This window comes from Vanacampus margaritifer, chromosome 19 (genome assembly GCF_051991255.1).
Source record: "Vanacampus margaritifer isolate UIUO_Vmar chromosome 19, RoL_Vmar_1.0, whole genome shotgun sequence".
Lineage (NCBI taxonomy): Eukaryota > Metazoa > Chordata > Actinopteri > Syngnathiformes > Syngnathidae > Vanacampus > Vanacampus margaritifer.
The window spans coordinates 7,298,204-7,312,418 of NC_135450.1; the positions used below are offsets into that span (position 1 = coordinate 7,298,204).

Below are 14,215 nucleotides of genomic sequence, written 5' to 3' on the forward strand. Positions count from 1 at the left end.
CATCTGGTTCCCATCATGTTCGGGCTTTTGTCTTCGCAACATATACATCTACGAGAGAGGCCACTCTGTGGTATGCGCTTCCTCTGCTGCACATGCTTGTCAAGTGAACAGTGCAAGCCCATGGAGGGTCATGCAGGGGTGAAAATCTCCACTAAAATATGAGAGGAATTACCTTTTTTGTGCTATGTTAGGTATTTCTATAACTAAGTATGGCACATGAAGCATCCACTCAGCAAGGGTGGCCAAGCTGCCTGTACCAAAGTCAAATGAAACACTGCACTGTCACTCAAATGAAGTCTGCAGGTATACCTAATGTTATTACAAAGGAGTGAACTAGGGGGCATTAGTTTTTTTTTCTTCTTCTTCCTGACCCATTTCTATGGCGTGAGCTCATACACTTTGTGTTACAGGAACCACACCCAAAGCCGGTTCAATAAAGCTCCTTGGTCTGTGCTCTTTGGGCTGTAATCATTTGGCCATCGCCCTCTATAATGTACCTTCCTCACCCTCCTACCCCCGTCTGGACACAAAGGCAGGAAGGAAAGGAGAAAGCCTGCCGGAACGAGCGGGTCTGCAGGAGGAAGCAGCCAGCAGTTTTCCTGTCAGCGCCCCAACGATGTGGCCAAAGGACACAAAGTACGGGTCACACAGCTTAAGTATAATATAGTAATACAACACAATTAACACTGCGTTATACAATATAAATCCTTATCACAACTAGGGGTGAACGCAGCTGGTTCGCATATGGCAGGACATGTTGGAATCTTAAGGTTCCTTTAAACCTGAACTGTGGAAATTTGGGTGAAGTCAGTGCCAGGTAAGACGACTCAGTGGGGGTAGCTACTAGGGATGTAGCGATAACGGAAATATCGTGATAACGCGATATTAAAACTGCCACAATATTGTCGTCGTGTCCCGATATTAAAAACAGCACATCTGTTAAAAAAAGAAAGATAGATTTCTATTTGTGCAGTTGTAGTACCCTCTGGTGGCTAGTTTTTAGTGCAGTTTGATTTTCACAAGGCATGTTTTGGCCCTTCTATGTTTAAAATCCACGCTAATGGTCAGATAAAAGGGAAGGTAATATGCTTGTGAACCGAGTGAATATGTGGAGGAACTCAATATGTGCGACGTGCGCGTATTATCAAATAAGCACCTCAATATTAAGTGTTATTAAAGTCAAAGTACCACTGATTGTAGGTTGTTTATATGCATTGCTGTTATGTACAAAAGCACAATATTGTTTTTTTGTATGAGCTCTTTTTTTTTCTTTTCTTTTTTTTTTACAATATTGTGACCTTTTTTTTTATATCGCCAACCTCCCCACAATATTGTGATCATTATCATACTGTGAACTTCATATTGTGATAATATCGTATCGTGATGCTTGGATATCCTTACATCCCTAGTAGTTACAGATTGGAAAAAAATCAGGTTACTGCTCCTATATATTTCTGCCACCTATGAATGACAGAAGAGTTTTTAGTGTTTTATGTAGCATCATCAAACTTCAATGCCACAATTTTTTTTGCAACTTGGTATCGACCATTGTGATTAAGATGTGGTTAAGAAAAACAAATATGATTTGTTTGTTGATGTTATTAACAGTTGGCTTGCATTGCATTGTATGAGTCTGTTTGCCTCAGTAAATCAGTGTTTTCAAGTATCTACATGCTCGTCGGCTCGGGCCAAACACAGCATCGTGTCCTCTTTCGCACGCCTGGCTGCACTCATCTATTAAGTGGCAGCTTTCCACCCGAGGAGGCGACCTCGACTGCCTGCGGGCGCGCTTCTGTGACCTTTCCTTGAAGCCCCTTGCCGTGAAGCTCCATCAATCACAAGAGTAGCAGATTGGAAGTGCGTTTGTGCGTGGAGAAGCTAAATGTGACGCAATGTGATGTTTGACACTCTGGTTTGCACGGAGTATTGTGCTTAGGGATGCTCCGATACACTTTTTTCAATACCGATTCGATACAGATACCTTGGGTTCAGCATCTGCCGATACTGATACGATCCATACTAAATTGTCTTTGCACTAGCCCCCCCAATAATATTCAATGTATTTCCACACTAAAAACTCAAATGCTTTTAATGTTCTTTAATGTCTTTGAAATATTTTTTGGGGCATGATTTTCATTCACTATTTTCAATACATGTATTGAATGTATATTGAATGAATGTAATCGTTACTTAAGTGACGGTTAACTTTTATTTTCTCACATTCAAGCAGAGTTAACGTTTCAACTGTGCATAATGTGGCCAAGGCTCGCCTGATTCCAAGCGCTTCTGTTTACAAAATGAATTCGATGTGGCCAAGGCTCCTGCGCCACTTGCATCTGTCTACAAAATGTCTGTCATGTCTGCACGTAAAGAAATATTCATAGGCTACATGCTTTTTTGCGCTTCATAGTTTAAGAAAATAGATGATCACTAAATGCCACCTTTATGTACAAAATGCCCTTACAACAGGCATAATGAATTACATTATTCGTTGTCTCGCCCGCCTCGGCAAACTCTGTTGCCGCTTCCCACATGGCCGTCCTTCCATGGAGCCTGCCGGCTCACCACTTGCGACAGCAGCGAAGCAGGCCCCAATCGGGCGGCAGGGGACCTTCGCGAGAGAAAGATCTATTTCTTTCCCCCCCAATATCTGGGCTGATACCCAATCCACATATCGATCGGAGCATCCCTAATTGTGCTGACATGCAGACTATACAATTTAAGGGCTTATTGCGTGTTGGACGGTGAACTTACTTTCTGTCTGTTTCTGGAGTGGAAACTTCACTGCTGAATCCCAGTGACTCCTGAGGAGAAGAGAAAGGTTAGTTAAACTTGTTTAAAGCGAATGTAAAGCTCCCTCTGTGCAGTAGCTGTCCACGCAATACGCTTTGTATACATTCCCATGTCCTAACTGTATACAGGGCAAGTTCAACAAGAAGTGAAATAAAAAAAAAATTAAAAAAAGAAGTGAAATTTGTGAGTTCAGACAATAATGGTGAACTTCTCTTTGGACAAATATGTTACTTAAAACACCGCCTGTAGGGTTAATAAATGTTTTATGATAGTGTCAGTCTAACCCAGGAATACATTATCTTACATTAGTTTTCCATGGGAAAATGTGTTCTATACCTAATCAAATGGCTGGGGGATGTGCATTGTGTGTGTCATCTTCATACCTGGATCTCACTGCGGAGCTGCAAAGAGACATTGTTTGGATCCTGTTTCTCCTACGGGAGAGGAAAAAAATGGAGGTGAGTCAACATCATGATCACGGGGTATATTACAAAGATGTATAAGACACCGCGCATGAGCACTTTTGTGTTTTTACAAAGGGAGAAATGGGGTCAAGTGAATGCAGACCGATCCGAAGGCATATTTACTGATAATATTACCCGCATATGGGACCACGAGTGGCAAACACACGGAGACGTGCGAGGACACTGCTTAACCCAACCCTTCATTTACTCAACAAGTAGAGCCTTGCAAAAAGCAGCATTGGCATTTTTAATCACCCTTGAAAAAATATTGGATGGACCTCGACTTTTCCAAAGCAGGAGCCTCCCTCGACACATGCTATTAAAAAAAACTCACGTCCATTTCACACAGAACTCCATATTTGAGCTGCTAAAATGACAATGATGTGTTTAGCAGGTGTTATAGTACATGTTACAAGTCGTAACTCCTCACTTATAATTTCCTTTGAGTCACAAATGCCAAGAATATCCTCCAAGACAACTTCTTGTTTCTATTTTCAGACTGAATGAAAGCATCAGAATCGAATGTGATGTAATTCAATTTGCAAAACATGAGTATTCAAGTAAGCTCCCCCATTTCTGACATAAATGGTGAATTACATCAATTAATATAAAGTTCCTATGAATGCTTTACATGGTTTTAGTTGCCAATTTTTGAAACAATGGACACATAAATGGAGTTCGCTAATGGGCAAAAACAGAATAGCACAATTACTTTCCTGCCGTCGTAGCTTGCAAAAGATTCAAGTGCTCAGAGAAAGACATTCAATTATGATGTCATTTTGAACAAAAAAAATTAGTGAAATCTAAAGTAGAAACAGAAAATGTAGATGGTCTTTAAACAGAATCATTACTGTAGAATACAATATAATTTGACATTAGCGTAACAATGGAGGCAGCACGTTAATCGCTCTAAAGAGAGCAATGTGCCCACATAAAGGAAGCGACATCCGTCATGTTGGGAGGCTGGTAGTTGACCTTTTATCACAAAAGAGGAATTAAGTCATCCTAAAAGAACAGGAAAAGACAAATGATTATTTTCTCCCAGATGAATCACGGCAGAACATTCACAGGAAATTGAACCTAATATCACCTTCCTAAATATGCTCTGTTGCACTTCCTGATCACTGTGACCTTGGATTTGATCGTTTTTCCTCCTTTGTGACAACATATTCGGCAGAGAGTCAGGTCATAAGTGGCTAATGCTTACAGGACTAGGCCAGGAGTGAAATAGCCTACTTTTAAGAGATCTTTAATTTACCTGTGGGCATTGGGTCAGAAAAAGAGAAGCGCTACAAAATATGCTATCGTGGCTAAAAGCCTCAAGGGTTGTTTATCAGAAAGGACCAGTTCCATATTGATTCCTTCAGACCCATTAGTCTGTTAATCAGTTTCTCAATTTCAGCCTTACGCAGTTTTTTTTTCTTTCCTAGATACAAACCAGGTCATGTGAAAACAGCCCACAAACAACTTGTCCTGACTGGGAAGGATGGAATATTCCCATAAGTGAGATAGCAGGTATCTGGCTCAGGCCATAAAAAAATTATTGTAATGCGCCAGCAGAGGAACAGGAAGTGACTTTATTAGATTGCCAGGATGCATGTCAGGAAGCTTTGGGATAATGTTTTACCCTGCTAAGAGTCAAAGTAGTAGGACAAAAAAACAATACTAGCAAAACAGTCCATGCCGGTGTGCTTCGAGCAGAATAATGCTGCCCATGGGAGCATAATATCAACTTCATGCTTCGTTCATTAGGGAACAAACTAGTTGAGACAATCTAAAATGCGATTAACCAACAATCTGTTCCACACATTCGCATAATTATGAAAAAAATAATGAAGTGAGCCTGCACATCCCTCATACACTGTTGTATGGTAAATGGATGAATAATTTCTGTGGAGAACCCCTATGAAAATTTTACAATTTTTGCTGGTTACTTTCAAAACTTGACTTATAAATGATTCAATAACAACAGTGATGATGTTTTTCCCCCCCATGGCAGTTCATCCAACAATTGCTGTATTGAAATATTGTCATTATTGGAAAAACAGATACTTTTTGTTTGTGATTCCCAGTCCCGTTGTAGAAGCAGAACTTTATAGAAACTTACAACAAATCCATCCTTTAAACAACCTTGGCAGCCCGCTGAGTTTAAATTACTGAGCTGCGTACAATGATGTAGCTGAACAAAGAAAGTGAGCCACCGTGAACAAGGTGAGCGCTCGGTGGAAGTTGAACATCACAGCGTTTCGAAAAAAGTGGCAGGAGATTGCTTTGGCTACCAGATCCTCTTTCATGGTTGCATGACAGTCTCACCAACTGAAGGCAAAATCTATTTTTAAAACGTCCTGCCGTTAGTTGGCTGGTCAACATGCTGCACATTAAAAGCACACCATCTGACGAAAATTCATACATTTCACCGTGGAGGACAGATTCAGACAAAGAGCTCCTCCCACTTCAATCTTTGACACAGAGGGAGGCTTTGAAAATGCGAAACGAGAAAGATCAGTGAAAAAAAGATCTGTGAGTGAGTAGCGCAGGGCGATGTTGAAAAATTCATGCAAAAGCTTACAGGGGTAAAATTCGGATTTCTGTCAGAAGCTTTGCTGACAGAGAAAATCAATGTTTTTGCCAGGTTTGTATGTGGGCGTGTGAAGGATAGTTCACACAAACCAATCCCACGGGAGGCGACGCTATCCTTTACATGAACTTGGCAGCATCAGATCCTGATGTTGCCCCACTTACCTCGGCGTGAACCGGCGTACATGTTCGTAAATGTGGAGATCAGTCAGTGGGGTTGTTTGTGATGCTGGCGTTGATGGCTTACGTGTGACTGAATTGAATCAAAGATCAGGTGAGGAGCATAGCAAAGGCATGTTTGGCTTAATGCGGATCACGCTCTGCTGACAGATGCTGAGAAGCAATTTAGGCAACTAGTATGCCTTTAACTACCAAGTCAAACTTGCAGAGGCATATTTTAAAAAGAACCCCCAACCCCCCCCCCCCCCCAACTGATTTCTATTCATAAACAAAAGACTACGGCTGCATTTCTAGAATGTCTAAGAAAGGGAGAAGACGCTGTGTGAGTGTTAAATAGTAACTGTTGGTCCAAGCATAACTGCTAACCCCACCGTCAGCAGGAGATACCGCAGTGCAGTCGGTGCCAACCTTCTAAGTGAAAGGTAGGCGGCTATGCAGCAAAACCCGAAAGACCAGGTGGCTTGGTGGAGGTATGCCAGCTGGCGTGGCCTGACGAGTATGGGTGGGCGAGCGTGAGGGCGATAGTTAGTGCTGCGAGAAGAACAGGCACCAACTGGAAAGCCTGGTGCAAGCCCAAAAAAAGACTTTAAGCTGTGGGACCAGTATGGCGTGATCCAAGTATGCGGAACTGTACGTACACATAAAAACACACCAGTATAACATGTCAGTAGTGTAAAAAGCAGCATCAACCCACTCTATCCAAAAAGTGTGTTAGGGAGAATGGCCACACTTGCTGCATAGGCATGCTTGTGTCTACAGTGTCAAGCATTCCAAAGCCTTTTGGATCAACGTTATTTTTGCTATTCAAAGGCAAATACCAGAGTTATTACAAATTCCAATGACATAGTCACCTTCTGTAGGCCGACAAATAAATCACACAGTAAGATTTACAAATCTAACACCTGCTGGCGGGTTATCTCAACATTGAACGAGTGCCGACATTATTTGAAGGAAATCTTAACGTAACAAAAGAGCTGCAGGCTACGTTTCGATGCTAATGCCCGAAGGTGGAAAGAACAAACAAGCACCTGGTGTTTACATTTCTTTCTTCTCCTCTGTAGTCGTAACCTCAATGATCTGACCCACTTTTGACAAACAACTTGGCCCCAATGGTGCTTGCCTCGTGGCTAGGTAAAATATTTCAAAGTCTCGACCACCAAGCTCAAAACCAATCACTGAAAATTCTGAGGTTATTCCAGAGGCTTGAGCAGTGTCATCACTAAATAAAGAATTTTCTTCTTCAAAAAAAAGTATCAACGGAACTTTTTTAAGGCACATTTGAATACTCCAAAGCTTTGAAATTACATTTATAAGAAACCTTATTAATATCTCATGCTGCTGTTTGTTTAATACCACAATCTTAAAAGGCTCAGCTTGAAGCCAAATTACCCATCAGTTTTTGACCGTAATACACCCAATCCATATTTTGGATGCAATTACTTGCCTTTGTTCTGTAGAAGATCACCCATCCACCCACTAGTCTTGGTACGCTTAAGGGATTCCACCTGTGGCTACTACTATATAAGGAATACCACAGTCTACAAGAGAATTGATGTGATCAACACAATCATAAATTACAACAACAACAAAAATAATAAAATAAATACATCGCTGGAGTCGGACCAAAACCTCTTAAAAGTCACAGTTTGCCAAATCCCCCCCCCCCCCAAAAAAAATTAAACAATTCATATCTATTCAGTACTTAGATCTATCCACACAGGTGGAGGTCATTTTTACGAATTATTAAATAAAATAAGGTGTTGGAAATGGCTGACTCTCTTTGTTGCCATTTTGGGGTTGTCCTGAAAAGGGACAATTTTGGAGGTACAAAGTTTTAGTCAAAAGTGAAATGAAAAATCGTGAAAATGCTTAAATTACAATGCATCCACAAATTTTTCTCTAAACCTTCAAAGAAAATAGTGTCAAAAAACAAAATCTAGAACCCAAAGAAAATCAGGAGGAGACAAATCTTGTCTCATCATGGTCGCTCTCTTTTCAGCATTTTGACTTTGTCTCATATACACAAAGCTATTAGTAATATACACAAAGTTATTAGTAATATCAAACAGATAATAAAAAAGGTAATTAGAGAAGGGTAAGCTTTACAGCACATCTTATTGTTTCAAGTTATTTTATCAACAACGCTTTCTTGGACAACTTTTTGATAAACAATTCTGCTAAAAAAGTTACCACAGTACTCTTAAACACACAAATACGAAACATGAACAACTTGAATTGTAGTCAATTTATAAGATGTGCAGTTATTACAATTTGTTAGTGTCTACATCGTTATATTAGAATATTACTGGATCATCAGCATACCAATGAGATTCTCATCTATAAGACTGCTGGGAAACGTTGCATGGTGGTAGCGCTAAGCCCTGGGTCCCCATTCCCTCAGGGGATGTTGATTTACCCCCTTTGTTACCAAGCTAACATGAAGATACAGAGAAACAACACGCTGGGGGGGCCAGCAGGAAGTGGATAGTGATCTATGAGAGCCTCCGTCATCAGCTCCAAATAGGAGAAGAGACATGTTTTACTTAAACAGCCATTGCTGTATGAATGGGAGGCCCCTAAAAGGCCTAGCCGACATATTGTGTGAAAACAAAGCAAAAACAATGTTCAAATGCAAACACCAAAAACATCAGTGGAGGATCAGTGACTTCCACCCATCCATTTTCCATACCTCTTATCGTATTATCGCTGACAACACCCTGATTCCCAGTCAGTCTTAGGGCCCTTGTATCAACTACGTAAACCACTAACTCACGACCAAAGGCCAAGAACAGCAACTCAATAAGATTGCATGTATTATTTGCAGCTACCATGGCGATTACAATGACAGATTAAGGTTTTACAGCTGTCAATTTTCTACCAGTAGACAGAGGAACTCAGCAGTCAACAGAGATTTAACTGATTAGACATATTTGGCAATTTAGCAGACAGCACATTTCCTTATTGTAATCTTCTGAATGACAGAAACAGTCCACTCAGTCCGATCCAAAAGTTGTATACATGTGCTATGGTGGAGTTTATTTGCATACTTGCTTGATGGCCTCACTCGGGAAAATTAAATTAAGCAATATGTATTCTGACGTGAAAGGATCATGCCTACTGGTGATTTCATTTAAATGAGACCAAAAGAGGGACAATAACCGGAAAGTTAGTCAGTGTTGTTGAGACCGATCTTCCAGTACCCTTTACAAAACTTTGGCCTTTCATATAAAGGCCTCGTCCCTCTAGAGAGCCACTTCCTAAATGCCTCGCCATTACCAGATTCCCAGCATCGATTGTGACCTTCTTCACCGCCATCAATCCACAGGCAGACAGGTGTATGGCATTAAAGCCAATTCTCTCGCTTTGTTTTAATTAGATTGCAATAGCCCAAAAGTAAGCACGTGAAACTTTCTGAGCTATGTATTGTATGACAGATTTGTCATATTCTGGTATTAGTTTTAGCAAAAAAAAATGTTTAGTATATATGCGATTGCTTTTATAAGACAATTTTAGAAAAGGCATAAAGTAAATTCTATACAGCGTTCTTTTGAGAGAACCTCAATGAGGTGTTATCTCTCCCGTGTTCCCTCCTATGTTTTTCCCTCCTCTCCTCTATATTTTGCTGCCAAACTTTGCAGAGTGGTGCGACAGCTGCAGGCTCTCAAATTCAACTCTCCTCCTCTTTATTCCCCTCATCCCTTCTCTCCAGTCCACATCCTCCTTCAGGCTCACGGCCCAGTCAGCTCTCGCCTCCTCGGCACTGATTGCTTCCTGTTCCCCGGTTTGTCCACCAAAGATGAGAATGATTCAAATTAACTTTGGGCAATTTACAATAAGTGACAAATATTATATTTAAGCTTCGGGCCACACAGCGAGAAAACTCAAACAGATGCATAACTGTTTTTACTGTAAACGACTTGGATGTGTCCTTAAAAGGACAAATTCGATAAATCAGCAATCCTTTTGGACCTGACCTTGTTGTACGGCCCAGCCAAATCCACATTGTTGCCATCAAAAACAAGCGCCCTTATACAGAGTGGAAAAGCAGTGACCATATGAGTGAAGAAGGAAATGTACAAGGTTGCGGATCAACCTATTCTGAATGCACGTGCAGCATGTGTGAGCAATAACTAAATCCAATGTTGCGTCACGCGATCAGCATCTGGAGGTCGGTCCTACACACATTTTTATAATTTCGCCACGGACCTCAAACTTTGGCATATCACATTTTTTTTAGTTTGTCCCTGCAACACCAACACGGCTTCATCATTTTCCACTTAAATGCAATTCAAAATGGGGCTTCCCAGCTTTCACACAATGGAGGAGAGCCAGCATGGGTCATGGATGGAACGTGACCATCATAATAAAATCATGATGATAATTCAATTCTTTGGCCAGAGTGCTGGGAGCAGTCTTTCAGTCATGTACACTTGATTACACCTCTTAATATGACATCAGTCTGAGTAGAATGTATGGGGTTTTGTTTTCACTTTAGATACTCTACAAACCAAGTTCCAAAGTAATTTTTAAGGATGAATTCACAGAGAATGCAAAAATAAAGCCACTATGATCTCCATTATTTCGTGGGACAAAATGCATTCTAAATTGTGATAGAGTTAGAGGATCAGCTGTGCTTGTTTTGTTTACATGAGGGCCTACTGGCTAGAGCACTATCACACTAACAACCTTTGCGAAAGCTGCATTCCTTCATAAGTTTACTTGCAGCTAGGCAACTAAAGAGGTGCCCCACTATCCTACATTCATGTGAAAGGGACAGCCCGACCCTCTGTGGATTTCCACAAATGGCAGTCTCCCCTTTGGACAATATGAGTCTCGTAAGACTCCAGATATAGCAGCAAACTCAAATGTATCAGAAATGAGTGACTGTTTGTTTACCATATCAAGCTCTTGGGATACTCGTCTTTTGCGGAGCTCCTCCATACGGTCGCTGACGTCACTGAAGCAGGTGTTGTAGTATTCGGAGTATTCCTGAGCAAGGTCATCTATGTTGCCCAGTGAACCATCCTGTAGAGAGAGAGAGACAGAGGAAATGTTTAGCCTCAGAACATCCAGGAAGGAATAGAAAACACTTGTCATTGCAAAACTCCATTGGTTCCGATTTTTTTTTATGGTGATGCCATTTTGTCGGACATGTCCAGCTTGAGTTGAAGAAATAAAATACTGGTCTTTGGAAGTGGTGCCATGCAGGGTGGTGTAGAGTTCATTCCATAATTAGTGTACGTTTTCCGCAGATATAAATATTTTGGGAAGTGCAGCTGTTGTTTTACGCATCATTTAAACAGTTTCATCCAAACCAAACATGAGAAGCACGCACACGAGAGGATGCGTTGTTCTTTTTGCATTATCACGGCACATGCAATATAAACAGCAAAGTTATGAATACATTTCAATAAAAGGTCTGCATTATTTGAACTTTCATTCATTTTTATCGGGCATCTTTGTGAGGCCGAGGTTTATTTCTGGCCTTTGTCCCGTTATACCCCGCATGCCCTTTCCCTCCTCAGACGTTTACTAAACTCAAAAGCAAAAACACAAGTCTTCCGCTCGCCGCAGTTCAGATCAGCACAGTTCCTGTCTTTGTCTGGTGGACTTGCATTTTGGGTCAAGCGAAGAAAGGGTTCCATCACTCGGACTGAAAAATTACGTGTCAGTTATGTTAACGACTAGAGAGTCTGAGAGAAATTGCAGGGATCAGTTTAATGACACTCTTTCTTATTCAGGATCTTGACTTTTTTCAGATGGAGAGTAAAGAAAGGGTTCTTGGAGTCTAGTCTTAGTAAAAATCTAGGCCACCCTCGCAATGATAGCCCGATAAATATTCATCAGTGTTGCTCTAATCTGTGCCAGGCAGACAACTAGCATTGGGTCCGAACAGTCCCTCTTAGACATTCTCAACTGGACTCCCTATGTGGGTGCCAGGCCACAGATGAATGGATCACTGTGAGTGGAAGTGAGGGTTGCCAGTGACACATGCAAACACAGGCATGGGGTCTTCTTTGGGGATGTGTGTGTATGTGCATTGTGAGAGAGTACACACATTAACATGCAGGAGATTCCAAAACAATCCGAGGCAGACAGAGTGGCCTGAAAAGAACTTTGCCATCACAACGTACATGTCAACTAAGTCAACAAATTACTGACTGGAGTACCTATTGAAAATCTTCAATATAATTTTAAGGCTAGACTCATCCACCCCAAGACCTGAACTATTTGAGGGTTACACAAGATATACTTTGACAGATTCCTAAAACACATGTTCCCTCTCAAACATCCAGTATGACTGGCTGCAAGCCAGCTTCCCATTCCCTTTGGATGACAAAACCACGTGCATCCAAACACATGGTTCCAGCTGACGGACAATCTCAATACAAGCGGTTTTGCTCTTCCTAGCATACACTAGCATGTTTTAATTGGCTGAATTATGAAACGTGCATCTCCTGCGGTTAGAGATTCTCCTGGTTAGCTGCAGGCAAGTTTACTAGGTGTAAACCGTGCTGAATTAGGTTGCTCGTGCCAGCAGAAGTAAAAACTCTAGCTGCGCCATAACCCTCGCTGAATGAACAGTTTTGACCAACCGTGTTTTAACTAAGCATCACATGTACATTCGATCGGGTCAGTCCACGTGTGTGAATGCAGAAAACCGAAAATCCTCTAATGGATTTGATTGTAGTGATTTAAAGTGAGGGAACTTTGGTAATGTTTGGTCTACATCCGTTGGTATGGCCAGGCTATGAGAAAACAACTACAGTCTAAGCTGAGAACAGCCAAGGTCTACAAATCTTGACTCATTGCATGCTAAAAACCAGAGGATGCCAAATTTAAATTCATGTGAAACTGCAGGCGAAAAAGTTTGAAAGAGTCAAACTGCGCACTCTGGATGACGTAACTGCTCCTCCACCCGTAATGAAAAGGGAGGGACCAACTCCCAATATTGTCTTGGAACAAAAAAAACAACACCCAAGAAGTAACACGTAGGAATGCTTGTGTGTATCCAGTCAGAATCATGTGTCATATGCTTGTGAAGTAAGGCGGGGCCATAAAGCAAACTTTTTTTTTTTATGTTACGAGAGACAAGTGAAAGTCTGACAAGTTTGACAAAATCTGCAAGCCCCACTTTTGATAGACATAGATATTAATGACATTATCTGAGCTATATTGTCCATATACACCCATATACTGTAGCTGCAATTTTGAGAATGGAAACATTCAGAAGGCCAAGTCACCTCACCTCACTTAATCAATTGGCAATGGAATTCCTCACATAGCATTCCAGCAACCACGAAAGCTTGCCTCAAAAGTCTGCTTGCCTCTTTCTGTGTAGTATGTAGGTAAATTCAAGAAGTTCCACATCTTTTTAAAGCCTCATTAACATACGAGAACAAGTTACGGCTCATTTAGGCTGCCCAGCAACTCTTATTGGTTCAGACTGCACACAATATAGTTTTTGGTTGCAGTTTGAATACACGGCACTTCCAAGATTGACTTATCCTTTAAATGAGGGATCAATGCAACCTTTACAACATTAAGCTCCAATAACTTAAGGTCCCATTTGAAATTTTCTATGCTAGGCTAATGCTAATACAGGAGCTTTTTTATACTTGAGACACTCTTAAAGCCATTGCAGAGTTTAAAAGTACTTTTTTTCGTACAAGAAAACTAATCCCCACGTTAAAATGCTAGCTGTAAAGCTAGCATGCTTATTCTAGTCAATTATTCGGACTTACATTCCTGACTGCGCCGGGGTTCAGTGACGTTGAATGGTGGTATCCGTGGCATTGTTACCAAACTAGCCTCGCGACGGTGCACTTTTGGAAAAGAACAATGACAAAGTGTTTACAATGGAGCCAGGTGTCACATGCCATTTCAGGAGAACGACAGTGGCCTGATCACTTTCGCACGCTATGTAACTTCGAGACTGGCTCAGTCAGTTAAAATTACAGACGGCTGACTTGTTTTGTGTTGTATTGTACTAATGTTTTGTTTAGCGATGAATGGTGCGAACATGCTGTCATGGATACATCCAAGCTTAAAACGTCATGTGACACTGTGTTAGCAGATGTGGGCATTCCGTCAGTCTGCCTCTTATGTCATAATTTAGACAGGTTTTCCCCTAAAGAAAACAATTTATATTGCTGGTGACAGGCAGATTTTTACTACTTTTACCCAAAAAAATTGCATCG

At 41.1% G+C, this 14,215-nt stretch overlaps 1 protein-coding gene across 8 annotated transcripts in view; it reads right to left on the reverse strand.

Moving 5' to 3' along the window:
• Positions 1 to 14,215, reverse strand: part of sash1a (SAM and SH3 domain containing 1a) — a 170,516-nt gene that overhangs the window by 32,853 nt on the left and 123,448 nt on the right. For all 8 annotated transcript variants that reach the window (XM_077552389.1, XM_077552392.1, XM_077552391.1 and 5 more), the window contains exons 2-4: positions 10,911 to 11,039; positions 3,177 to 3,227; positions 2,755 to 2,804 (exon numbers count right to left, since the gene is read on the reverse strand). In XM_077552389.1, the coding sequence (XP_077408515.1) occupies positions 2,755 to 2,804; positions 3,177 to 3,227; positions 10,911 to 11,039 (230 nt within the window). The remainder of the gene's footprint in view (positions 1 to 2,754; positions 2,805 to 3,176; positions 3,228 to 10,910; positions 11,040 to 14,215) is intronic.